The sequence below is a fragment of the Gobius niger genome (assembly GCF_951799975.1).
Source record: "Gobius niger genome assembly, chromosome: 13".
NCBI classification, from domain to species: Eukaryota; Metazoa; Chordata; class Actinopteri; order Gobiiformes; family Gobiidae; genus Gobius; species Gobius niger.
Genome location: NC_136864.1, coordinates 31579229 through 31604833, shown reverse-complemented (window position 1 = coordinate 31604833; position 25605 = coordinate 31579229). Strand labels below are relative to the sequence as shown.

Here is a 25605-nt window from a genome sequence, read left to right as displayed (position 1 = left end):
CACAAATTAAAGGTCAGAAGCCTGATTTGTACATGCCCATCTTGATCTGGGTTTGGCTTCTTAAAGTACGACTCTGGTGGGACTCGAACCCACAACCTTTGAATGTCTTTGCATGTGAGGCCTAGAAGTCCAATGCGCTATCCATTGCGCCACAGAGCCACATGGCCATGGTCCAACAATCTTTACTGTTCGATTGTCTCTAAGACACTGCTGCATGCCAACACATCATGTCAAGGTGTATACACTGATCGTAAAGAAGAATGCCCTCAGGGATTCACTTTTCATGGATATGAAGTTTAACTCCATCTTACCTGGAATAAACTACTGACCGCCGAATGATTCCGCTGTTTCTAAAGGTCTGAATCATATAAGCTCCAACTCTGGTGAGACTTCAACCTATGGCAGTGCACAATTTGCTTCTCATCCTGAATGTCTTTTTTCTTTTCATGGTTTTGCACCTGCAGCTTTCCTGATATGGAATTTCAACCCATGGAGTGCACTCTACTGTTTCCTGTCCCTTTTAAACTCAGATGCATTACAGACAGTTGTTCCACAAATTAAAGGTCAGAAGCCGGATTTGTACATGCCCTTCTTGATCTGGGTTTGCTTTCTTAAACTGCGACTCTGGTGGGACTTGAACCCACAACCTTTGAATGTCTTTGCATGTGAGGCCTAGAAGTCCAATGCACTATCCATTGCGCCACAGAGCCATATATACAGGTGGTCATAATCTTGACTGTTTGATTCTATTTAAGACACGGCTGCATGCCAACACATCATTCATATTTTATGGATATGAAGTTTAACTCCATCTTACCTGGAATAAACTACTGACTGCAGAATGAATCTGCTGTTTCTAAAGGTCTGAATCACATAAGCTTCAACTGTGGTGAGACTTCAACCTATGGCAGTGCACAGTTTGCTTCTCATTCTGAATGTCTTTTTTCTTTTCATGGTTTTGTACCTGCAGCTTGTCTGATGTGGAATTGCAGACAATTAAAGTTCCACAAATTAAAGGTCAGAAGCCTGATTTGTACATGCCCATCTTGATCTGGGTTTGGCTTCTTAAACTACGACTCTGGTGGGACTCGAACCCACAACCTTTGAATGTCTTTGCATGTGAGGCCTAGAAGTCCAATGCGCTATCCATTGCGCCACAGAGCCACATGGCCATGGACCAACAATCTTTACTGTTCGATTGTCTCTAAGACACTGCTGCATGCCAACACATCATGTCAAGGTGTATACACTGATCGTAAAGAAGAATGCCCTCAGGGATTCACTTTTCATGGATATGAAGTTTAACTCCATCTTACCTGGAATAAACTACTGACTGCAGAATGATTCTGCTGTTTCTAAAGGTCTGAATCACATAAGCTTCAACTCTGGTGAGACTTCAACCTATGGCAGTGCACAATTTGCTTCTCATCCTGAATGTCTTTTTTCTTTTCATGGTTTTGCACCTGCAGCTTTCCTGATATGGAATTTCAACCCATGGAGTGCACTCTACTGTTTCCTGTCCCTTTTAAACTCAGATGCATTACAGACAGTTGTTCCACAAATTAAAGGTCAGAAGCCGGATTTGTACATGCCCTTCTTGATCTGGGTTTGCTTTCTTAAACTGCGACTCTGGTGGGACTCGAACCCACAACCTTTGAATGTCTTTGCATGTGAGGCCTAGAAGTCCAATGCGCTATCCATTGCGCCACAGAGCCATATATACAGGTGGTCATAATCTTGACTGTTTGATTCTATTTAAGACACGGCTGCATGCCAACACATCATTCATATTTTATGGATATGAAGTTTAACTCCATCTTACCTGGAATAAACTACTGACTGCAGAATGAATCTGCTGTTTCTAAAGGTCTGAATCACATAAGCTTCAACTGTGGTGAGACTTCAACCTATGGCAGTGCACAGTTTGCTTCTCATTCTGAATGTCTTTTTTCTTTTCATGGTTTTGTACCTGCAGCTTGTCTGATGTGGAATTGCAGACAATTAAAGTTCCACAAATTAAAGGTCAGAAGCCTGATTTGTACATGCCCATCTTGATCTGGGTTTGGCTTCTTAAACTACAACTCTGGTGGGACTCGAACCCACAACCTTTGAATGTCTTTGCATGTGAGGCCTAGAAGTCCAATGCACTATCCATTGCGCCACAGAGCCACATGGCCATGGACCAACAATCTTTACTGTTCGATTGTCTCTAAGACACTGCTGCATGCCAACACATCATGTCATGGTGTATACACTGATCGTAAAGAAGAATGCCCTCAGGGATTCACTTTTCATGGATATGAAGTTTAACTCCATTTTACCTGGAATAAACTACTGACTGCAGAATGAATCTGCTGTTTCTAAAGGTCTGAATGACATAAGCTTCAACTGTGGTGAGACTTCAACCTATGGCAGTGCACAGTTTGCTTCTCATTCTCAATGTCTTTTTTCTTTTCATGGTTTTGTACCTGCAGCTTGTCTGATGTGGAATTGCAGACAATTGAAGTTCCACAAATTAAAGGTCAGAAGCCTGATTTGTACATGCCCATCTTGATCTGGGTTTGGCTTCTTAAACTACGACTCTGGTGGGACTCGAACCCACAACCTTTGAATGTCTTTGCATGTGAGGCCTAGAAGTCCAATGCGCTATCCATTGCGCCACAGAGCCACATGGCCATGGACCAACAATCTTTACTGTTCGATTGTCTCTAAGACACTGCTGCATGCCAACACATCATGTCAAGGTGTATACACTGATCGTAAAGAAGAATGCCCTCAGGGATTCACTTTTCATGGATATGAAGTTTAACTCCATCTTACCTGGAATAAACTACTGACTGCAGAATGATTCTGCTGTTTCTAAAGGTCTGAATCACATAAGCTTCAACTCTGGTGAGACTTCAACCTATGGCAGTGCACAATTTGCTTCTCATCCTGAATGTCTTTTTTCTTTTCATGGTTTTGCACCTGCAGCTTTCCTGATATGGAATTTCAACCCATGGAGTGCACTCTACTGTTTCCTGTCCCTTTTAAACTCAGATGCATTACAGACAGTTGTTCCACAAATTAAAGGTCAGAAGCCGGATTTGTACATGCCCTTCTTGATCTGGGTTTGCTTTCTTAAACTGCGACTCTGGTGGGACTCGAACCCACAACCTTTGAATGTCTTTGCATGTGAGGCCTAGAAGTCCAATGCGCTATCCATTGCGCCACAGAGCCATATATACAGGTGGTCATAATCTTGACTGTTTGATTCTATTTAAGACACGGCTGCATGCCAACACATCATTCATATTTTATGGATATGAAGTTTAACTCCATCTTACCTGGAATAAACTACTGACTGCAGAATGATTCTGCTGTTTCTAAAGGTCTGAATCACATAAGCTTCAACTCTGGTGAGACTTCAACCTATGGCAGTGCACAGTTTGCTTCTCATCCTGAATGTCTTTTTTCTTTTCATGGTTTTGTCCCTGCAGCTTTTCTGATGTGGAATTACAGACAATTGAAGTTCCACAAATTAAAATTTAGAAGCCTGATATGTACATGCCCATCTTGATCTGGTTTTGCCGTGATAAACTACGACTCTGGTGGGACTCGAACCCACAACCTTTGAATGACTTTGCATATGAAGCCTAGAAGTCCAATGCGCTATCCGTTGCGCCACAGAGCCACATGGCCATGGACCAACAATCTTTACTGTTCGATTGTCTCTAAGACACGGCTTCATGCAGACACATCATGTCAAGGTGTATACACTGATCATGAAGAATAATGCCCTCATGCACTCATGCCCCTTTCATGGATATGAAGTTTAACTCCATCTTACCTGGAATAAACTACTGAGTGCAGAATTATTCTGCTGTTTCTAAAGGTCTGAATGACATAAGCTTCAACTGTGGTGAGACTTCAACCTATGGCAGTGCACAGTTTGCTTCTCATTCTCAATGTCTTTTTTCTTTTCATGGTTTTGTACCTGCAGCTTGTCTGATGTGGAATTGCAGACAATTGAAGTTCCACAAATTAAAATTTAGAAGCCTGATATGTACATGCCCATCTTGATCTGGCTTTGCCGTGATAAACTACGACTCTGGTGGGACTCGAACCCACAACCTTTGAATGACTTTGCATATGAAGCCTAGAAGTCCAATGCGCTATCCATTGCGCCACAGAGCCACATGGCCATGGACCAACAATCTTTACTGTTCGATTGTCTCTAAGACACTGCTGCGTGCCAACACATCATGTCAAGGTGTATACACTGATCGTAAAGAAGAATGCCCTCAGGGATTCACTTTTCATGGATATGAAGTTTAACTCCATCTTACCTGGAATAAACTACTGACCGCCGAATGATTCCGCTGTTCCTAAAGGTCTGAATCATATAAGCTCCAACTCTGGTGAGACTTCAACCTATGGCAGTGCACAATTTGCTTCTCATCCTGAATGTCTTTTTTCTTTTCATGGTTTTGCACCTGCAGCTTTCCTGATATGGAATTTCAACCCATGGAGTGCACTCTACTGTTTCCTGTCCCTTTTAAACTCGGATGCATTACAGACAGTTGTTCCACAAATTAAAGGTCAGAAGCCGGATTTGTACATGCCCTTCTTGATCTGGGTTTGCTTTCTTAAACTGCGACTCTGGTGGGACTCGAACCCACAACCTTTGAATGTCTTTGCATGTGAGGCCTAGAAGTCCAATGCGCTATCCATTGCGCCACAGAGCCATATATACAGGTGGTCATAATCTTGACTGTTTGATTCTATTTAAGACACGGCTGCATGCCAACACATCATTCATATTTTATGGATATGAAGTTTAACTCCATCTTACCTGGAATAAACTACTGACTGCAGAATGATTCTGCTGTTTCTAAAGGTCTGAATCACATAAGCTTCAACTCTGGTGAGACTTCAACCTATGGCAGTGCACAGTTTGCTTCTCATCCTGAATGTCTTTTTTCTTTTCATGGTTTTGTCCCTGCAGCTTTTCTGATGTGGAATTACAGACAATTGAAGTTCCACAAATTAAAATTTAGAAGCCTGATATGTACATGCCCATCTTGATCTGGCTTTGCCGTGATAAACTACGACTCTGGTGGGACTCGAACCCACAACCTTTGAATGACTTTGCATATGAAGCCTAGAAGTCCAATGCGCTATCCATTGCGCCACAGAGCCACATGGCCATGGACCAACAATCTTTACTGTTCGATTGTCTCTAAGACACGGCTTCATGCAGACACATCATGTCAAGGTGTATACACTGATCATGAAGAATAATGCCCTCATGCACTCATGCCCCTTTCATGGATATGAAGTTTAACTCCATCTTACCTGGAATAAACTACTGAGTGCAGAATTATTCTGCTGTTTCTAAAGGTCTGAATCACATAAGCTTCAACTCTGGTGAGACTTCAACCTATGGCAGTGCACAATTTGCTTCTCATCCTGAATGTCTTTTTTCTTTTCATGGTTTTGCACCTGCAGCTTTCCTGATATGGAATTTCAACCCATGGAGTGCACTCTACTGTTTCCTGTCCCTTTTAAACTCAGATGCATTACAGACAGTTGTTCACAAATTAAAGGTCAGAAGCTGGATTTGTACATGCCCTTCTTGATCTGGGTTTGCTTTCTTAAACTGCGACTCTGGTGGGACTCGAACCCACAACCTTTGAATGTCTTTGCATGTGAGGCCTAGAAGTCCAATGCGCTATCCATTGCGCCACAGAGCCATATATACAGGTGGTCATAATCTTGACTGTTTGATTCTATTTAAGACACGGCTGCATGCCAACACATCATTCATATTTTATGGATATAAAGTTTAACTCCATCTTACCTGGAATAAACTACTGACTGCAGAATGAATCTGCTGTTTCTAAAGGTCTGAATCACATAAGCTTCAACTCTGGTGAGACTTCAACCTATGGCAGTGCACAGTTTGCTTCTCATTCTGAATGTCTTTTTTCTTTTCATGGTTTTGTACCTGCAGCTTGTCTGATGTGGAATTGCAGACAATTAAAGTTCCACAAATTAAAGGTCAGAAGCCTGATTTGTACATGCCCATCTTGATCTGGGTTTGGCTTCTTAAAGTACGACTCTGGTGGGACTCGAACCCACAACCTTTGAATGTCTTTGCATGTGAGGCCTAGAAGTCCAATGCGCTATCCATTGCGCCACAGAGCCACATGGCCATGGTCCAACAATCTTTACTGTTCGATTGTCTCTAAGACACTGCTGCATGCCAACACATCATGTCAAGGTGTATACACTGATCGTAAAGAAGAATGCCCTCAGGGATTCACTTTTCATGGATATGAAGTTTAACTCCATCTTACCTGGAATAAACTACTGACCGCCGAATGATTCCGCTGTTTCTAAAGGTCTGAATCATATAAGCTCCAACTCTGGTGAGACTTCAACCTATGGCAGTGCACAATTTGCTTCTCATCCTGAATGTCTTTTTTCTTTTCATGGTTTTGCACCTGCAGCTTTCCTGATATGGAATTTCAACCCATGGAGTGCACTCTACTGTTTCCTGTCCCTTTTAAACTCAGATGCATTACAGACAGTTGTTCCACAAATTAAAGGTCAGAAGCCGGATTTGTACATGCCCTTCTTGATCTGGGTTTGCTTTCTTAAACTGCGACTCTGGTGGGACTTGAACCCACAACCTTTGAATGTCTTTGCATGTGAGGCCTAGAAGTCCAATGCGCTATCCATTGCGCCACAGAGCCATATATACAGGTGGTCATAATCTTGACTGTTTGATTCTATTTAAGACACGGCTGCATGCCAACACATCATTCATATTTTATGGATATGAAGTTTAACTCCATCTTACCTGGAATAAACTACTGACTGCAGAATGAATCTGCTGTTTCTAAAGGTCTGAATCACATAAGCTTCAACTCTGGTGAGACTTCAACCTATGGCAGTGCACAATTTGCTTCTCATCCTGAATGTCTTTTTTCTTTTCATGGTTTTGCACCTGCAGCTTTCCTGATATGGAATTTCAACCCATGGAGTGCACTCTACTGTTTCCTGTCCCTTTTAAACTCAGATGCATTACAGACAGTTGTTCCACAAATTAAAGGTCAGAAGCCGGATTTGTACATGCCCTTCTTGATCTGGGTTTGCTTTCTTAAACTGCGACTCTGGTGGGACTCGAACCCACAACCTTTGAATGTCTTTGCATGTGAGGCCTAGAAGTCCAATGCGCTATCCATTGCGCCACAGAGCCATATATACAGGTGGTCATAATCTTGACTGTTTGATTCTATTTAAGACACGGCTGCATGCCAACACATCATTCATATTTTATGGATATGAAGTTTAACTCCATCTTACCTGGAATAAACTACTGACTGCAGAATGAATCTGCTGTTTCTAAAGGTCTGAATCACATAAGCTTCAACTGTGGTGAGACTTCAACCTATGGCAGTGCACAGTTTGCTTCTCATTCTGAATGTCTTTTTTCTTTTCATGGTTTTGTACCTGCAGCTTGTCTGATGTGGAATTGCAGACAATTAAAGTTCCACAAATTAAAGGTCAGAAGCCTGATTTGTACATGCCCATCTTGATCTGGGTTTGGCTTCTTAAACTACAACTCTGGTGGGACTCGAACCCACAACCTTTGAATGTCTTTGCATGTGAGGCCTAGAAGTCCAATGCACTATCCATTGCGCCACAGAGCCACATGGCCATGGACCAACAATCTTTACTGTTCGATTGTCTCTAAGACACTGCTGCATGCCAACACATCATGTCATGGTGTATACACTGATCGTAAAGAAGAATGCCCTCAGGGATTCACTTTTCATGGATATGAAGTTTAACTCCATTTTACCTGGAATAAACTACTGACTGCAGAATGAATCTGCTGTTTCTAAAGGTCTGAATGACATAAGCTTCAACTCTGGTGAGACTTCAACCTATGGCAGTGCACAGTTTGCTTCTCATTCTGAATGTCTTTTTTCTTTTCATGGTTTTGTACCTGCAGCTTGTCTGATGTGAAATTGCAGACAATTAAAGTTCCACAAATTAAAGGTCAGAAGCCTGATTTGTACATGCCCATCTTGATCTGGGTTTGGCTTCTTAAACTACGACTCTGGTGGGACTCGAACCCACAACCTTTGAATGTCTTTGCATGTGAGGCCTAGAAGTCCAATGCGCTATCCATTGCGCCACAGAGCCATATATACAGATAATCGTAATCTTGACTGTTTGATTCTATTTAAGACACGGCTGCATGCCAACACATCATTCATATTTTATGGATATGAAGTTTAACTCCATCTTACCTGGAATAAACTACTGACTGCAGAATGATTCTGCTGTTTCTAAAGGTCTGAATCACATAAGCTTCAACTCTGGTGAGACTTCAACCTATGGCAGTGCACAGTTTGCTTCTCATCCTGAATGTCTTTTTTTCTTTTCATGGTTTTGTCCCTGCAGCTTTTCTGATGTGGAATTACAGACAATTAAAGTTCCACAAATTAAAGGTCAGAAGCCTGATTTGTACATGCCCATCTTGATCTGGGTTTGGCTTCTTAAACTACGACTCTGGTGGGACTCGAACCCACAACCTTTGAATGTCTTTGCATGTGAGGCCTAGAAGTCCAATGCGCTATCCATTGCGCCACAGAGCCACATGGCCATGGACCAACAATCTTTACTGTTCGATTGTCTCTAAGACACTGCTGCATGCCAACACATCATGTCAAGGTGTATACACTGATCGTAAAGAAGAATGCCCTCAGGGATTCACTTTTCATGGATATGAAGTTTAACTCCATCTTACCTGGAATAAACTACTGACCGCCAAATGAATCCGCTGTTTCTAAAGGTCTGAATCATATAAGCTCCAACTCTGGTGAGACTTCAACCTATGGCAGTGCACAATTTGCTTCTCATCCTGAATGTCTTTTTTCTTTTCATGGTTTTGCACCTGCAGCTTTCCTGATATGGAATTTTAACCCATGGAGTGCACTCTACTGTTTCCTGTCCCTTTTAAACTCAGATGCATTACAGACAGTTGTTCCACAAATTAAAGGTCAGAAGCCGGATTTGTACATGCCCTTCTTGATCTGGGTTTGCTATCTTAAACTGCGACTCTGGTGGGACTCGAACCCACAACCTTTGAATGTCTTTGCATGTGAGGCCTAGAAGTCCAATGCGCTATCCATTGCGCCACAGAGCCATATATACAGGTGGTCATAATCTTGACTGTTTGATTCTATTTCAGACACGGCTGCATGCCAACACATCATTCATGTTTTATGGATATGAAGTTTAATTCCATCTTACCTGGAATAAACTACTGACTGCAGAATGATTCTGCTGTTTCTAAAGGTCTGAATCACATAAGCTTCAACTCTGGTGAGACTTCAACCTATGGCAGTGCACAGTTTGCCTCTCATCCTGAATGTCTTTTTTTCTTTTCATGGTTTTGTCCCTGCAGCTTTTCTGATGTGGAATTACAGACAATTGAAGTTCCACAAATTAAAATTTAGAAGCCTGATATGTACATGCCCATCTTGATCTGGCTTTGCCGCGATAAACTACGACTCTGGTGGGACTCGAACCCACAACCTTTGAATGACTTTGCATGTGAAGCCTAGAAGTCCAATGCGCTATCCATTGCGCCACAGAGCCACATGGCCATGGACCAACAATCTTTACGGTTCGATTGTCTCTAAGACACGGCTTCATGCAGACACATCATGTCAAGGTGTATACACTGATCATGAAGAATAATGCCCTCATGCACTCATGCCCCTTTCATGGATATGAAGTTTAACTCCATCTTACCTGGAATAAACTACTGAGTGCAGAATTATTCTGCTGTTTCTAAAGGTCTGAATGACATAAGCTTCAACTGTGGTGAGACTTCAACCTATGGCAGTGCACAGTTTGCTTCTCATTCTGAATGTCTTTTTTCTTATCATGGTTTTGTACCTGCAGCTTGTCTGATGTGGAATTGCAGACAATTAAAGTTCCACAAATTAAAGGTCAGAAGCCTGATTTGTACATGCCCATCTTGATCTGGGTTTGGCTTCTTAAACTACGACTCTGGTGGGACTCGAACCCACAACCTTTGAATGTCTTTGCATGTGAGGCCTAGAAGTCCAATGCGCTATCCATTGCGCCACAGAGCCACATGGCCTTGGACCAACAATCTTTACGGTTCGGTTGTCTCTAAGACACTGCTGCATGCCAACACATCATGTCAAGGTGTATACACTGATAGTAAAGAAGAATGCCCTCAGGGATTCACTTTTCATGGATATGAAGTTTAACTCCATCTTACCTGGAATAAACTACTGACCGCCGAATGATTCCGCTGTTTCTACAGACAGTTGTTCCACAAATTAAAGGTCAGAAGCCGGATTTGTACATGCCCTTCTTGATCTGGGTTTGCTTTCTTAAACTGAGACTCTGGTGGGACTCAAACCCACAACCTTTGAATGTCTTTGCATGTGAGGCCTAGAAGTCCAATGCGCTATCCATTGCGCCACAGAGCCATATATACAGGTGGTCATAATCTTGACTGTTTGATTCTATTTAAGACACGGCTGCATGCCAACACATCATTCATATTTTATGGATATGAAGTTTAACTCCATATTACCTGGAATAAACTACTGACCGCCGAATGATTCCGCTGTTTCTAAAGGTCTGAATTATATAAGCTCCAACTCTGGTGAGACTTCAACCTATGGCAGTGCACTCTTTGCTTCTCATCGTGAATGTCTTTTTACTTTTCATGGTTTTGTACCTGCAGCTTTCCTGATATGGAATTTCAACCCATGGAGTGCACTGTACTGTTTCATGTCCCTTTTAAAGTCAGATTTTTAACAGAAAGTTCTTTTTATTAAAATGATAATTCAAGGGGCATTTAGAATAGATATAAATGTGTGATTATTAATCACAAGATAACAATGACATTCATGAGATTAATCGCAATCAAACTAGTTTTTATACACACTTTACAATTGTACTGTCCCCGTTGAAAAAAATGTAAGTAAGTGAGCAAACATGACTGTCATATCATTCTCAAGCAGTGCTGAACCTTCATTGAAGATAGAAAACTCCTGAGCTTACACAGACAATCTTAATGGAATTGAAAAGGGTACTTAATTGTACCTGCCCTTGAATCTTGATGTATTATTGATGGAAACAAATATCAAAATACAGTATCCAAACGATAACGTCAAGCCAGATTGAAAATGTTTTGCATCTCAAATGATTGAAAATGCTAATTAATTTTCATAGAAGGGGGTCCAGAGTAAATCTTAAGACCTTTTTACACATGCAACGTCGTGTTTGCTTTTGCTAAAAATCGTTAATTTTCCTTCTTTTCAGCTTCTCTTTTGAACTTCTCTTAGTCTGTTTCATTCACTCCCCACTGTTGCTTGCAGAGGTCACTGGAACCACTCAAGACTTTCCTTCTGCTCTTGCAATGAAAGTCTCTGGCCCTGGTGTTGTACAAACTGAAGATTAGAGTGAAGTATCTGTTTCAAACTAACTCCCTCCTAATGTGTTTCTCACAGTAAACTCAGGGCTCAAGACAGCGAGAAGACAGTCCCTCCACCTCCCACCCTCATCACAGCGGACGGACGAGTGTGGAACATCAACCAGCCCAGGTCAGGGCCCTCCCACTGTTACGGCACAGCATTTAGTCCTGCTTTAGTCCTGGTTTAGCCCTGGTTTAGCCCTGGTTTAGTCCAGGCTTCGTCCTGCTTTTGTCCTGGTTTAGCCCTGCTTTAGTCCTGCTTTAGTCCTGGTTTAGCCCTGGTTTTAGTCCAGGCTTAGCCCTGCTTTAGTCCTGGTTTAGCCCTGGTTTAGTTCAGGCTTAGCCCTGCTTTAGTCCTGGTTTAGTCCTGGTTTAGTCCTTTTTTACTCCTGCTTTACTCCAAGCTTAGTTCTGGTTTAGTCCTGGTGAAGCCCTGCTTTAGTCCTGCTTTAGCCCTGCTTTTGTCCTGCTTTAGTCCTGGTTTAGCCCTGCTTTAGCCCTGCTTTAGTCCTGGTTTAGCCCTGCTTTAGCCCTGCTTTAGTCCTGGTGAAGCCCTGGTTTAGCCCTGCTTTAGTCCTGGTTTAGTCCAGGTTTAGCCCTTCTTTAGTCTAGGTTTAGCCATGTTTTAGTCCTGTTTAAGTTCTGGTTAAGTCCTGCTTTAGTCCAGGTTTAGCCCTGCTTTAGCCCTGCTTTAGCCCTGCTTTAGTCCTGGTGAAGCCCTGGTTTAGCCCTGCTTTAGTCCTGGTTTAGCCCTGCTTTAGCCCTGCTTTAGTCCTGGTGAAGCCCTGGTTTAGCCCTGCTTTAGTCCTGGTTTAGTCCAGGTTTAGCCCTGCTTTAGTCTAGGTTTAGCCATGTTTTAGTCCTGTTTAAGTTCTGGTTAAGTCCTGCTTTAGTCCAGGTTTAGCCCTGCTTTAGCCCTGCTTTAGCCCTGCTTTAGTCCTGGTTTAGCCCTGCTTTAGCCCTGCTTTAGTCCTGGTGAAGCCCTGGTTTAGCCCTGCTTTAGTCCTGGTTTAGTCCAGGTTTAGCCCTTCTTTAGTCTAGGTTTAGCCATGTTTTAGTCCTGTTTAAGTTCTGGTTAAGTCCTGCTTTAGTCCAGGTTTAGCCCTGCTTTAGCCCTGCTTTAGTCCTGGTGAAGCCCTGCTTTAGCCCTGCTTTAGTCCTGGTGAAGCCCTGGTTTAGCCCTGCTTTAGTCCTGGTTTAGTCCAGGTTTAGCCCTGCTTTAGTCTAGGTTTAGCCATGTTTTAGTCCTGTTTAAGTTCTGGTTAAGTCCTGCTTTAGTCCAGGTTTAGCCCTGCTTTAGCCCTGCTTTAGTCCTGGTGAAGCCCTGGTTTAGCCCTGCTTTAGTCCTGGTTTAGTCCAGGTTTAGCCCTTCTTTAGTCTAGGTTTAGCCATGTTTTAGTCCTGTTTAAGTTCTGGTTAAGTCCTGCTTTAGTCCAGGTTTAGCCCTGCTTTAGCCCTGCTTTAGTCCTGGTGAAGCCCTGGTTTAGCCCTGCTTTAGTCCTGGTTTAGTCCAGGTTTAGCCCTGCTTTAGTCTAGGTTTAGCCATGTTTTAGTCCTGTTTAAGTTCTGGTTAAGTCCTGCTTTAGTCCAGGTTTAGCCCTGCTTTAGCCCTGCTTTAGTCCTGGTTTAGCCCTGCTTTAGCCCTGCTTTAGTCCTGGTGAAGCCCTGGTTTAGCCCTGCTTTAGTCCTGGTTTAGTCCAGGTTTAGCCCTGCTTTAGTCTAGGTTTAGCCATGTTTTAGTCCTGTTTAAGTTCTGGTTAAGTCCTGCTTTAGTCCAGGTTTAGCCCTGCTTTAGCCCTGCTTTAGTCCTGGTGAAGCCCTGGTTTAGCCCTGCTTTAGTCCTGGTTTAGTCCAGGTTTAGCCCTGCTTTAGTCTAGGTTTAGCCCTGCTTTAGCCCTGCTTTAGTCCTGGTGAAACCCTGGTTTAGCCCTGCTTTAGTCCTGGTTTAGTCCAGGTTTAGCCCTGCTTTAGTCTAGGTTTAGCCATGTTTTAGTCCTGTTTAAGTTCTGGTTAAGTCCTGCTTTAGTCCAGGTTTAGCCCTGCTTTAGCCCTGCTTTAGTCCTGGTGAAACCCTGGTTTAGCCCTGCTTTAGTCCTGGTTTAGTCCAGGTTTAGCCCTGCTTTAGTCTAGGTTTAGCCATGTTTTAGTCCTATTTAAGTTCTGGTTAAGTCCTGGTTTAGTCCAGGTGTAATCCTGGATCATCTTCATTGAGAGTGCTCATCATCAGTGACGTGTGTCCTTTGTTGGTGATGCTCTCTCTCCCACACCACCTCCTGCTGATTACCATGTCGCTGTTGTTGTTTTTAGATTGGACTTTTGTTTGACTGAAGATGAGGAGAACAACACCATAGTTCTGGATTTGGCCATTTACCGGTGAGAGCAGGTTGATATGTTAAACTGAGCAGATGCTGATGTTTGGGCCTTGTTTATGGCTGATGATCTAAATACTGGGCCTCAGCCACAGAACCAAAGCCAAGTCTGACAAGTGGTCCAGGTCCTTCTCTGAATGCACTGACCCGACAGTCCTGGACTTCAGAATAAGACTGTGATGAAGTCACAATGGGCCTCATTCACCAACTTTCACAATCTGTTCTTATGCACACATTTCCTTCAAGGCCTTCTTTGGAAGATTTTTGGCATTCAAAAAAACTTGTTCTTCGCTGAAAACGTTCCTCTGTAAGAACAAATCCTAAGAACTGTCTGGAGGACTCTTACAAAAAACTCTCCAGTTCTGTTCACGATCATGCTTCTGATGGGCACATTCTGAGTCATATATATTGTGCATTATATCATGTATTCATTCATTCCAGTATGTAAATATAATATTAAAATACAGATGCCTTTATACAGAAATAAGTCGCTAAAATCACTTGTAAGGCAAGTACCAATGTATTACTGCTAAAACTTTTGAATGCTGCCATTCATAAATAATGCAGCATTAAATGCGCTGCATAAACGTTATTTGATAAAGACGATGCTGGTTCTCCATCCTGCGACCTTGTGTTCCCGAGGCACGTGCTCGACTCAGTGAGCTAACGGGACGAAGTGTATGGGACTGACCCGCGGGGAGAGAAGGAAAACCTTTCACAATGTACAGGTTATATCTGTTTAAACATTCTGTGATGAGAGTTAATTCGGGGGCTCATTGAATGTATATTAGCTCAGAACTGATCCAGTGTTGGAAGTACAGATCAGAGTGATTCAGCAGTAAAAGAATATGAATATGAATGAAGGGAAATATTTCATTAGGCCTGTTTTAGGCGACAAACATGGGTGAAAGCTCGAACAACGACAGTGAGAGCAGTCTCCTTTAAAATGCTGGTGGAAGTCCAAACTCTATCCTCATTTCCAAAACTAATTTCTAACATCCTGATTGAAGGCGGATGATAGAAAAGTGATTTATTTTTGAATTTTTTAGAAGTCACATAGATAGAGGTAAAATTCCATACTTTTGTTAAAGGGGCTGGATGCAAGTTGGCCATTTTATGCTCACTACTGCCACCTCAGGCCATATGTGTAACTGCACCTTCTATATTAAGCTCGTGCATGACGACACTTCGGACCCGAAATGACAGCTTTCTGAGTGACAGTGCAGGATTTTAGAGCCAGTTGTGGTGAACAGGTCTGAGCTCATTCTACACATTAGGACATGGGTAGGCAATGTCAGGCCCGGGGGCCAAATCCGGCCCTCCAGCAAAGAACCTCTGGCCCCCAAGATGATTTTGAGAAATATTATTATGCAAATAAGATCAAATACCTGTTACCTGACACCCTAAGAGAGAGAAATAGTGTCAGTATTTTAGAAATGTCCTGGCAGAACATCCCACTTGGTCATTTTATATAATGTAAAATGGGGATTCTAGACCCAAAAGTGGGTCGTGGAACCATTTTCAGTGGGTCGCGAGTCTAAAGGGAACTTTTATTCAATATTGTCCATCTGAAACTGCATGTGAACACTAACAGAGTTGGTTAAAATTTCTGTTATTGGGTTGTTTTGATCATAATTTCAGTCTTGTTCAACAAAAACTTGTGTGGAAAATACAATATTTTATACGACATGACACGATATGACAAATTACAGGTTTGTTTGGGACGCAGATTGTCATCCTGGGGTAATGCTAGGTCCCATAGCCACTTAAAAGCCACTGATGTTAAACATTGGTTTGTGCAGAAATAAGTTCTTTACTTTCGGCTACAATGGTGAGGTTCGGCCCCTGGTGTTTCGGCAAAGATGAAAATCGGCCCTCCACAACGCAAACTTGCCTACCCCTGCATTAGGACATGGCTGGAACATGTAAGGGGAGGAAAAAACTTAATTTGAACTTTTTTAAACTCCCTATAGTCCCTTTAACCGTGACTTACACACAATAATAAGCTTCTTCCGGGTCCAAACCAACGCAACTTTTTCTGAATCTCCTGCTGAAATAATATATCTCACCATTTCTCCAGGCAAAATGGAGCTATTTCTATATTTACAATAAGCCTTCAAAGAGCGGAAACAAGCAACTTGATCCTGGAAGTTTAACAAAAACTTTCTGAGGCGAAGTCGTCACATAAACTGATAGAAGAGACTTCTGTCCTCTCCAGGCCAAAGGCAAAAAAACGGTTTCCATCTTTCAAAATGCACATTAACACTTATGTAAGGGATAATGTATAGAACGCTGGTCATTATCGGGAAAATAAGTACCGACAGGGCGAACCGGACCCCGACGCGAAGTGGAGGGGTCTTGTTTCGCCCTGAAGGTACTTATTTTCCCGATAATGACCAGCGTTCTATACATTATCCCGCTTATTATACGGCCATTTGCCAACTGAACACACACAACATAAACTTCGTACGCTTTTATGAAGGCCGAAAGGTTTATTTAATGACATCCGCGACAAATAGTTCCCAAAAGTTTGCGCGTTGCGCTGCAGCGTTTGGCTAGGCTAGAAGCAGCAAGGCTAGCAGCTAGCCTAGCTGCTTAGTTGAAGGCGCAGTTGGAGGAATGGTGGTGAATCTTTGGGTAAATTGAAAGTCAGACTCACGCTAACTTCACGAGCGATTACCCCGACTTCTCTCTCAGTGACGGGGACAGAGATAGTGTCGCTACTACGTACGCGCGGAGTGATATGAAAGCACGAACTCCGTTGCCATGGGCAGCGGTCATTATTTTTTTCAGAGGTCCTTTATCAGAAAATAATGACCGGTAGAACGTTGGGAAATCCCATTCAAATCAACGGAGCTTCTACTTACGTTGTGAAGAGCCATATAATAATAGCAAATATCAAACACCACCCTGAGCAAGTGGATAAACTTCTTATGGCGAGTTAAGGGTTTTAAATGTGAAATTTGGTGTTTCCATCACTCTTCCAAACCTTCAAAATGTGCTTTAAAATCAAGAGATGAAAACGCAGTTAATGCCCTGATGCGAGTTTTGTTTTTGTGTGGTCAGACACTTGGACACGTCTCTGATCGACGTGGACGTTCAGCCGCAGTTCGTCAGAGTCACAGTGAAAGGGAAGGTGAGGTTCGGTGTATGTTCCGTCTGTGTGGCGTGTTGGATGACTGTGCTGTGGTCGACGGCAGGTGTTTCAGATGGCACTCCCCGATGAGGTTCGCCCAGACGCCTCGACGGCTCGGAGGTCCCAGACCACAGGGCACCTACTCCTCACCATGCCCCGGGTAACGAAGCACATACACATACTTAGAAATGTGACAGAAGTTCACAGGAGCGTGTCTGTTTCAGGCCAATGGAGAAATCCAAGTGAAGAAGAACAAAACTCCGGGCCCCAAGCACCACAGAGAGGCCCCTCCGCACACGGCCACGTGAGTTTGTGCTGCTCTGTGTGGACTTGAGTCACTTCTTGAACTCACATGAACTGGTTTTATCACACAAACATTTTACTTCAACTTGAGAATTGATATGATATTGAAGTAACTTCTCACTGAGAGTAGATCAGTCAGTGACAAAAGTTTAATTCATTCAAAGGAACAGGCCACCGTTTTCCATACTGTGATATGTTGGTACCTGAGCTTAGACGAGTTGATGTGTACCTGTCTGGTCTCTGGTAATTACATCAGCAAACCACCAAAACATAAATTTGACTCTTTCGCTCAGTTACTCTGTGCTCATTGTACTCAAGAAATATTTTCACTAATAACTTTAAGTACGTCAACTTTTAGTTTTTATTTTGGTCACTACTTTCTAACTTCTACTTGAGGACAATTATTTCAAAGTAAGTCCTGCTTTAGTAAATATTCTCTGTGACCTCTGCAGGGAAAGGAGAAAGCTAAAGTAGTTCCTATGATGTAACCTTGTAAAATTACGACAAAATGATATATTTTGTATCATGTAGTGTCGTACACAATGTGTAGCAGCGAACAGCAGGGGGCGCCAGCTGAACGAGAGCAACACCTGAACCCGGTGCTGCTGAGCTCAAGCGCCCGCCCCAGGCCGCCCATCATTACAAAAAGATTCAATAGATATTGTGTGATCTCTTTCACATTATTGAAGTGCAACACAAAAACACAGATGTAGCGCAGTACTTGGTAAAGTTGTCATACTGTTCACGTAGCTCTGAGAGGAGAGCATCCGGTTAACAAGCAGGGGGCGTGAGTTTGAGTCAGATGATGGTGGTGCCTGAAGATCCACTGGTAAACAAAAGCAAAAGTATGTTTAGTTGTCACAAGCACCATCCTCTTAGTCAGTGACTTCATTTTCAGATGGTTGTACCACTGATACTTCTCATTCATTTGTTTCTGTTCTCATTATCCGGAGCAGTTTCCTCTTTCTGAATGATCACTCTCAGCTGTTAAACAGCTCAATCCTGACGATTTGGTTCACATTTCTGAACGAGAATCAATGAGCTCAGTCAGTGTTGAGTTCGCTTTTTCAGACTCACTGCTGCAATGCCTTTTCACCACTAGATGGCGCCTATACGCCTACCAACACAGTGCGATACAGTGTGACGATGTGTGTGACACACACTTTGAGGTATCATTTACCCATCACTAGTTTCTGCTCTGCTTGTGCTGGTTTTAGTGTTTGCTCAGTTACATTTGTGGGAACAGTGAATAAAAAGATCTGTCATCGTCCCAGCGTCACATCACTGTCTCTCTCTCTGTGTTTAGGGTCAGAGCTGCGAGCCAGGCCCTGGAGGTGGATCCAAGCGGACTGGTGGATTTGTCCAACATCGTAGAGGGTCCTCACAGCAGAGAGGGTCCTCACAGTACAGAGGGTCCTCACAGCAGAGAGGGTCCTCACAGTACAGAGGGTCCTCACAGCAGAGTGACGGTCCAATCAGAGCCTGTGTCCCTGGGCTTTGTGGATGACCCTGACGTGCCCCCACTCATTTAGAAACGTACGTTTACATGTGTTGTATTGTTTCATTATTTCAGTAATAAATGTACTTTGTGGAAAATGTTTAGTTGGCCCCTGCACGACCAGTCAATAAATGGGTCGTGTCATAATCGGAAGGTCGGGGGTTCGAATCCCGACTCCTGCAGGTGCAGACTGTCGTAGTGTCCTTGGGCAAGACACTTCACCCAATGCCTATGTGTGTGGTTGGTGGTGGTCAGAGGGACTGTTGGCACAGATGTGAGCAGCCTCACTTCTGTCAGTCTGCCCCAGGGGAAACTGGCTACAAATGTAGCTTACCACCATCAGCATGGAGTGATTCATGTGAATCACTTTGGGTGTGACTTGTGTCATATGAAAAGAGCTATACAAATAAGATTCCCTAAAATAACTAAAATTCATAATGAATACAAAATTATGCTGGTTATTTAAAAATGTGATGTTAAAGGAATAGGCCACCGTTTTTACATACTAAGATATGTTCTTACCTCACTTTAGACGTGTTAATATATCCCCGTCTGGTCTTTGTCCGTGCGCTCACACATACGCAGCCTCTCCCACATGTCACATAGCTCCAAAAAAGCTCACGATAGAAGCTACCAAGCTCTTCCACGTGTTCCCTATTTAAATAAAGTTACGTGAAGTGTTTTCATGCGAAGTATATTTACACAGAAATGTAACATGTCGATTTTATAATCAGATAAAAAGGGGGACTATATTGTGAGAAAGAAAGACTTCCCCCGCTCACTTCCGTCAATAACCTTTAGGAGTTACTGCGGGGCCGTTTTACTCCTCGTATCATTACGCCTCACAATATAGTCCCCCTTTTTATCTGCTTATAAAATCGACACGTTACATTTCTGTGTAAATATACTTCGCATGAAAACACTTCACGTAACTTTATTTAAATAGGGAACACGTGGAAGAGCTTGGTAGCTTCTATCGTGAGCTTTTTCGGAGCTATGTGACATGTGGGAGAGGCTGCGTATGTGCTCCGTTTGCGTGACAGAGTGCACGGACAAAGACCAGACGGGGATATATTAACACGTCTAAAGTGAGGTAAGAACATACCTTAGTATGTAAAAACGGTGGCCTATTCCTTTAAGGGGCAGTCAAAAAATGCAGCGGCACAATATCATCAAAGCATTACATTCAGCAGTTCGTCATGAAGTCCCTCAGGACAGTTTGTAATGTGGTCGCCTCCTCTGGGTGGGCCAACAGTCCCACAGTCAAGGGAGCTAGATTACTGGATTGCTTCATGAGTCTATTATCAAACAGTGAAACAGTTTCTCCCAGGTGCTCTTCAGATTGGGGATCAAATCATAACTTTTCAAAAAAGACAGAAACTCATGGGTTTAGCAAAATATTAAAAAGCCTTTATTAATTCATGGCTATATCATAAAACACGCCACCACGTTTCAGCCTCTCCAGGCCTTCATCAGGGCATATGCTGCTTTAAAAGAATCAAAATGGCTGCCAGACCTCTTTTATACCTCACGGTCATGTGACATGTTCAGATAAGGGACAATGCACTGCCATACTACAGTCTTAGTGTTCATAAAGTCTACTTTTTAATTTTCTTGTCGTCCACACAGACACTCTGTACACCACACATTCTGTATGACAACTGAGAAATTAATTTGTGTCATATTCTGTGTTGACATCCATAAAATGAGTTGTGTTCATCATGTTATGACAATGATTACAATGGCCACACTTATAATTTCCAAATTGTATTCTGAGCCATGTTTTTGGTTGTAAAGGGGGTATGTCTTCTAAACAGTTTATCACTTCATGTTGGGGATCTTCTAAAGCACACTGTGGGTCGTTCTGGCAAGGCTTCTCACAGTACTTTGTTCTGGCCGCTTCATCGGGTGTTTACATTATGGGATTCACGTTGGTTGTAAAAGTAAATTCACTTTGGTTCTGGTGAAGGTTCACCAAACATCCATCAGAGACAGTCACAGAAAAAACACTGTTTTTGTGATAGTCGCCGAATCCTGGAGAGAAAAAACAACTTCTGGCGAGTGGCCTCTTCTTTAGGAAGGTGGACAAAACTCCTGTCCTCTTGTAGCCTGACCTACTCTGGACACATTATCGTGGTTAGAAAGAGCTCCTTCACAGCTTCCATCTGTTCAGACGCTCAGGGGGTGCTTTGTTTTCCCTGCAGGGGCAGCACGGACCAGTCAGGCACGTCCTTTTTAATATTTTTTTTTATTTCTTTCATATAACAGAAATAATGAAAAAGCTGTGTTATAAATTAAAATCAGGCCATAAGGCCTTACATTAAAGACGCCTGGCTCATCCTGTTTGACACTATAACGTATAAAACGTCAGAGTGTCACAACTCAGTGCTTCACCAGCAGAGGGCGGAGCAGCTGCTCAGAGAGCAGGATTCCGGAGGATTGCTGAGAACTGTGTGTATGAAGCCAAAAAAACACTCTGGGGGTGTTTTTGATCAGGAAATAGCCTAAAAGCTCCAAAAAGTTGATTTTGCATGATATAGACCCTTTAAGTATATCCCAATTTCTACTTATAACTTTTTGCATTTGCTTCACCACTATATTGTGTGACAAAATGAGCTTGGTTTGAATCATATTGTGTTTTTTTAGACTTAGATTTAGCTTTCTGACACTGTATTACAAATTCAATGCTGCGGTCAGACTGTACAATAAGACTGTGAAGTAACGCCGACTGTAACAAGTGAATTTCTCCTTTGTGAGATCAATAAAGGTTTATCTTATCTTATCTTATCTTACTTCAATGAATGAACAAAAAAATGCCCCCAAACAAAATGCAGCTCCATATGCAACCTTTGGGTTTACCAACCCAAAGGTTGGGTAACTTTGGTAAACCCCAAAGGTTTACCAAAGATGCTGTTGAAGGGTTTCCACGTTTTACTACATACCTCTTTCTCTTTTTTTACTTCATACACACCCAATTGAATGATGTCTTTTCTTTTCTTGTTGCCAAAATACTATATTTTCAGTGCCACAAATGCAAAAAAATAATGAGCATTTTCCAAAACATAGGATTTGCAAAAAAGAATGAGGGAAACTTTTCAAAAGCAAAAGCAAATTGAACAAAACGGGAAACAATTTCAGCCAAAACTGCAGTAGACTGTGTTTTAGCCCATCATTGTTTATATTTGAGGAACTTACACAGTAAATCTACTTCTAAAGCCCTTTAGAAGTAGAAATCATATCCTTTAGTAAAAGATTCACAAGAAATGACACGACCATGACGTAAGAAAAGTAGACCCCTTTATTGTCAGCTTAAATAGAAAAGAAATACAAAATAAATATCGTTGGACTTTGGGGCCGAGAGGGTCCGAACCGGAGAATGTAAAAAAAAGGAACCGAGAGCACAGTCTTTATCCTCCACCTTCAATAAAGCGACATTCATCGAGAGGCGCCGGATTTGGAGGCGCCCAATTGGCCGAGAAGACCTGCAGTGGGCGGGGCCGGAGGTAAGAATAATTATTTTTTTGGAATGTCATAATAATGTTAATAAAGTGTCTTAAACTGGACCACCGCAAAGCTTTTCACAATCAAGTGTTGAACTGTAGAGACAAACCGGAGGAAATGAGAGCGCTCCGGCCAAAAAGTGCTACAATAAACTCATACGCCGCCATATTCTGCCAAACTGACTTTTTCAAAAGCTTTTAAACATGTCATGATGTTTCCTTTCGAAAAAAAAAAAGAGACACCCCTGGAGTTTGTATGATTCACACATGCACAGAACCCGCCTTAACTGCACCCTGAGCCGCAAGAACAAAATGGAGTCACTTTTGCCTTGTCGCCATGGAGACGTTTTGTAACTGACGACAGTTCCATGGCGACAAGGCAAAAGGTTAGTGCGAGATGTTCTGCTCCGGAGGGACGGTCTGCTGTGAAAACGTGAGATATCATGACACAAATGAAGGTTAGGGCCAGGGAAATGGTTCACCTCTTAACTCCCGCCTGAACCCAGAGGATCTTTTTACTCATGTCATCGGATTTTTTTTCCAACATTTTTTTGTTGGGTGTTCAACTCATTTTTGTACGTTTTCTGTGATTTTTTATCACATTTTTTGGTCCATTTTTTTGTCAATTTTTTCATCAATTTTTAATCAATTTTTAATCCATTTTTTGGTCACATTTTTGTCATTTTTTCATACATTTTTCGTCAATTTTTAATCAATTTTTTGTTACATTTTTGTCACTTTTTCGTCACATTTTTGTCATTTTTTCATACATTTTTCATCAATTTTTGGTCACATTTTTGTCATTTTTTCGTCAATTTTTAATCAATTTTTAATCAATTTTTTGTTACATTTTTGTCACTTTTTTCTCATTTTCTCGTCCATTTTTTTGGTCAATTTTTAATCAATTTTTTGTGACTTTTTTTGTGACTTTTTTGTCACATTTTTGTCATTTTTTCATCAATTTTTCGTCAATTTTTCATCATTTTTTTGTCACATTTTTGTCATTTTTTCGTCCAATTTTGGGTCATTTTTTAATCAATTTTAATCACTTTTTTGTCACTTTTTTGTCAATTTCTTGTGACATTTTTGCCACTTTTTCATACATTTTTCTTCTCTTTTTTGTCAATGTTTTCTCACTTTTTTGTCACATTTCCATCATTGTTTTATTGCTATTTTCACAGCTTTTTTCCAGAAGCTTTTGGAATGGGGTAAAGCCAAACTGGAGAAAATGTGCTCGGTTCAGGTGGGAGTTAAGGGGTTAACCTTAAGGATTAGGGTTATTTGTATTTTTAGACAAACCAACTCAAAGATCATTACAAACTCACAGCAGACCGTCCCTCCGGAGCAGACGATCTAGCACTAACCAAGGCAAAAGTGACTTCATTTTGTTCTTGCGGCTCAGGGTGAAAGAATCTTGTGAAGTTTGAATGAGCCTTATATGGATTCAAATGACCTGGGGACGTGGGTAAAACTGAAACTACCATTCGTCTGTTATTCACTCATTTTTAAGAACTTTATCCAGAAATGAGCACCGGTAACACTTTATAATTAAAACAATGCACAGAAAGACACCGTCCAGGTGGGACTCGAACCTAGGACCTTTTTAGGTCATATTTTAGTCGATGAAAATATCTGGATGTTTTTATTTAGCTTTAGTCTCATTTTAGTATTACTTTGACTAAAATGAGGACACAATGATCACTGAGCCTGTGTTGTAGAGGTTTTCACTTGTCTTCGACTGGACTGGGTTGATTAAGTAAAGTACAATGGAAAGAAAAAATTAAACTGCGGCCTTTAATAAAAAGTCAGTGTAAAATAATAAAAGGTCATTTATTTCAGCCCTTACGCATTCTGAAAACCTGTTGAAGAGTTCACTTTTTGATATTTAATGTAGTTTTGTGCAGCCCGAAATATGTGAAAAATATATGCTCATTGGCTAATCAAACCTTTTGAAACCATATTTGAAATCTGCCCTCAGCTATAATACTTTTTCATCAGTAATTGGAGTAGTGCCCTCATAATCCTGTGTGCAGCACAATATTATCAGCAGAATCCACAAGATATGTAGCAGTAAACATTCTGAGACTTACATGTATTTGCTGAACTGCAGCTTTCATGTAAGTCTGTGGTTTTGGCATTTCGAACATCAGTGTTTACAGAGCAGTGTTTTTTTTCCCCGCATCCCATGAACGCCTCATACACTTCCCTGAGCGTGCTTTATAAAAGCTCCATGTTCCTTTGATGAGGGCTTCAAGCTCCATCAGAGCAGATCGGTCAGATGTTTCTTTTGTAAACTTCTGTCATAATGATCAACTGTGACTGTGTTAGCCGCTAATGCTAAACTCTGACTGTACTAGCCGCTAATGCTAAACTCTGACTGTACTAGCCGCTAATGCTAAACTCTGACTGTACTAGCCGCTAATGCTAAACTCTGATTGGGTTAGTCGCTAATGCTAAACTCTGACTGTTAGCCGCTAATGCTAAACTCTGACTGTACTAGCCGCTAATGCTAAACTCTGATTGGGTTAGCCGCTAATGCTAAACTCTGACTGTTAGCCGCTAATGCTAAACTCTGACTGTTAGTCAGAGTTTAGTCGCTAATTAGTCGCTAATGCTAAACTCTGACTGTGTTAGCCGCTAATGCTAAACTCTGACTGTGTTAGCTGCTAATGCTAAACTCTGACTGTGTTAGCCGCTAATTTTTAACTCTGACTGTTAGCCGCTAATGCCAAACTCTGACTGTGCTAGCCGCTAATGCTAATCTTTGACTGTGTTAGCGGCTAATGCTAATCTCTGACTGTGTTAGCCGCTACTGATAAACTCTGACTGTGTTAGCCGCTAACCGTTGCTGCGTCTGCTGCTTCAAACATTTACGATCCCTGCACGTGTCAGTGTTTACATGTTGTGGGGACGGGTGGGGGTGAGTAGGGGGGTGTCCTGTGAGGCGGGGGAGGCGCGGAGCTTGTCTGCTTCTGTGGGACAAAGCTAGCTCGCTGTTTCGACGGTGGCGCATCTAGCAATGCAATGAGGAAATGCAATCGTTCCGGTTCGGAAAAAGTAGAGTAGCTGAGGGTAGCTTTAAAGTGTAACCGAGATTTTTTTACCAAAGATTATTGAATTGTCTTGAAAACAAAACGTGAAAATTGACAAAATGTGAAATGTTGTCCACGTCTGCGCTTTAAACGGTTGCTAGCACTTTGTAAACCAACGGCACTTGCATGACGCCGTGTCCGCGCCTCGGTTCATTTGCGCAGGTGTGAGTGTGAGCCGGGGCGTAA

At 42.1% G+C, this 25605-nt stretch overlaps 1 protein-coding gene across 1 annotated transcript in view; it reads left to right on the top strand.

Moving 5' to 3' along the window:
* dnaaf11 (dynein axonemal assembly factor 11) overlaps window positions 1–18863 on the top strand; it is a 60813-nt gene extending 41950 nt beyond the window's left edge. The window contains exons 7-12 of the mRNA XM_079570159.1: window positions 11559–11651; window positions 13829–13894; window positions 16957–17026; window positions 17091–17186; window positions 17251–17330; window positions 18636–18863. Of these exons, the coding sequence (XP_079426285.1) occupies window positions 11559–11651; window positions 13829–13894; window positions 16957–17026; window positions 17091–17186; window positions 17251–17330; window positions 18636–18861 (631 nt within the window). The 3' untranslated portion in view covers window positions 18862–18863. The remainder of the gene's footprint in view (window positions 1–11558; window positions 11652–13828; window positions 13895–16956; window positions 17027–17090; window positions 17187–17250; window positions 17331–18635) is intronic.
* Window positions 18864–25605: the final 6742 nt, after the last annotated feature.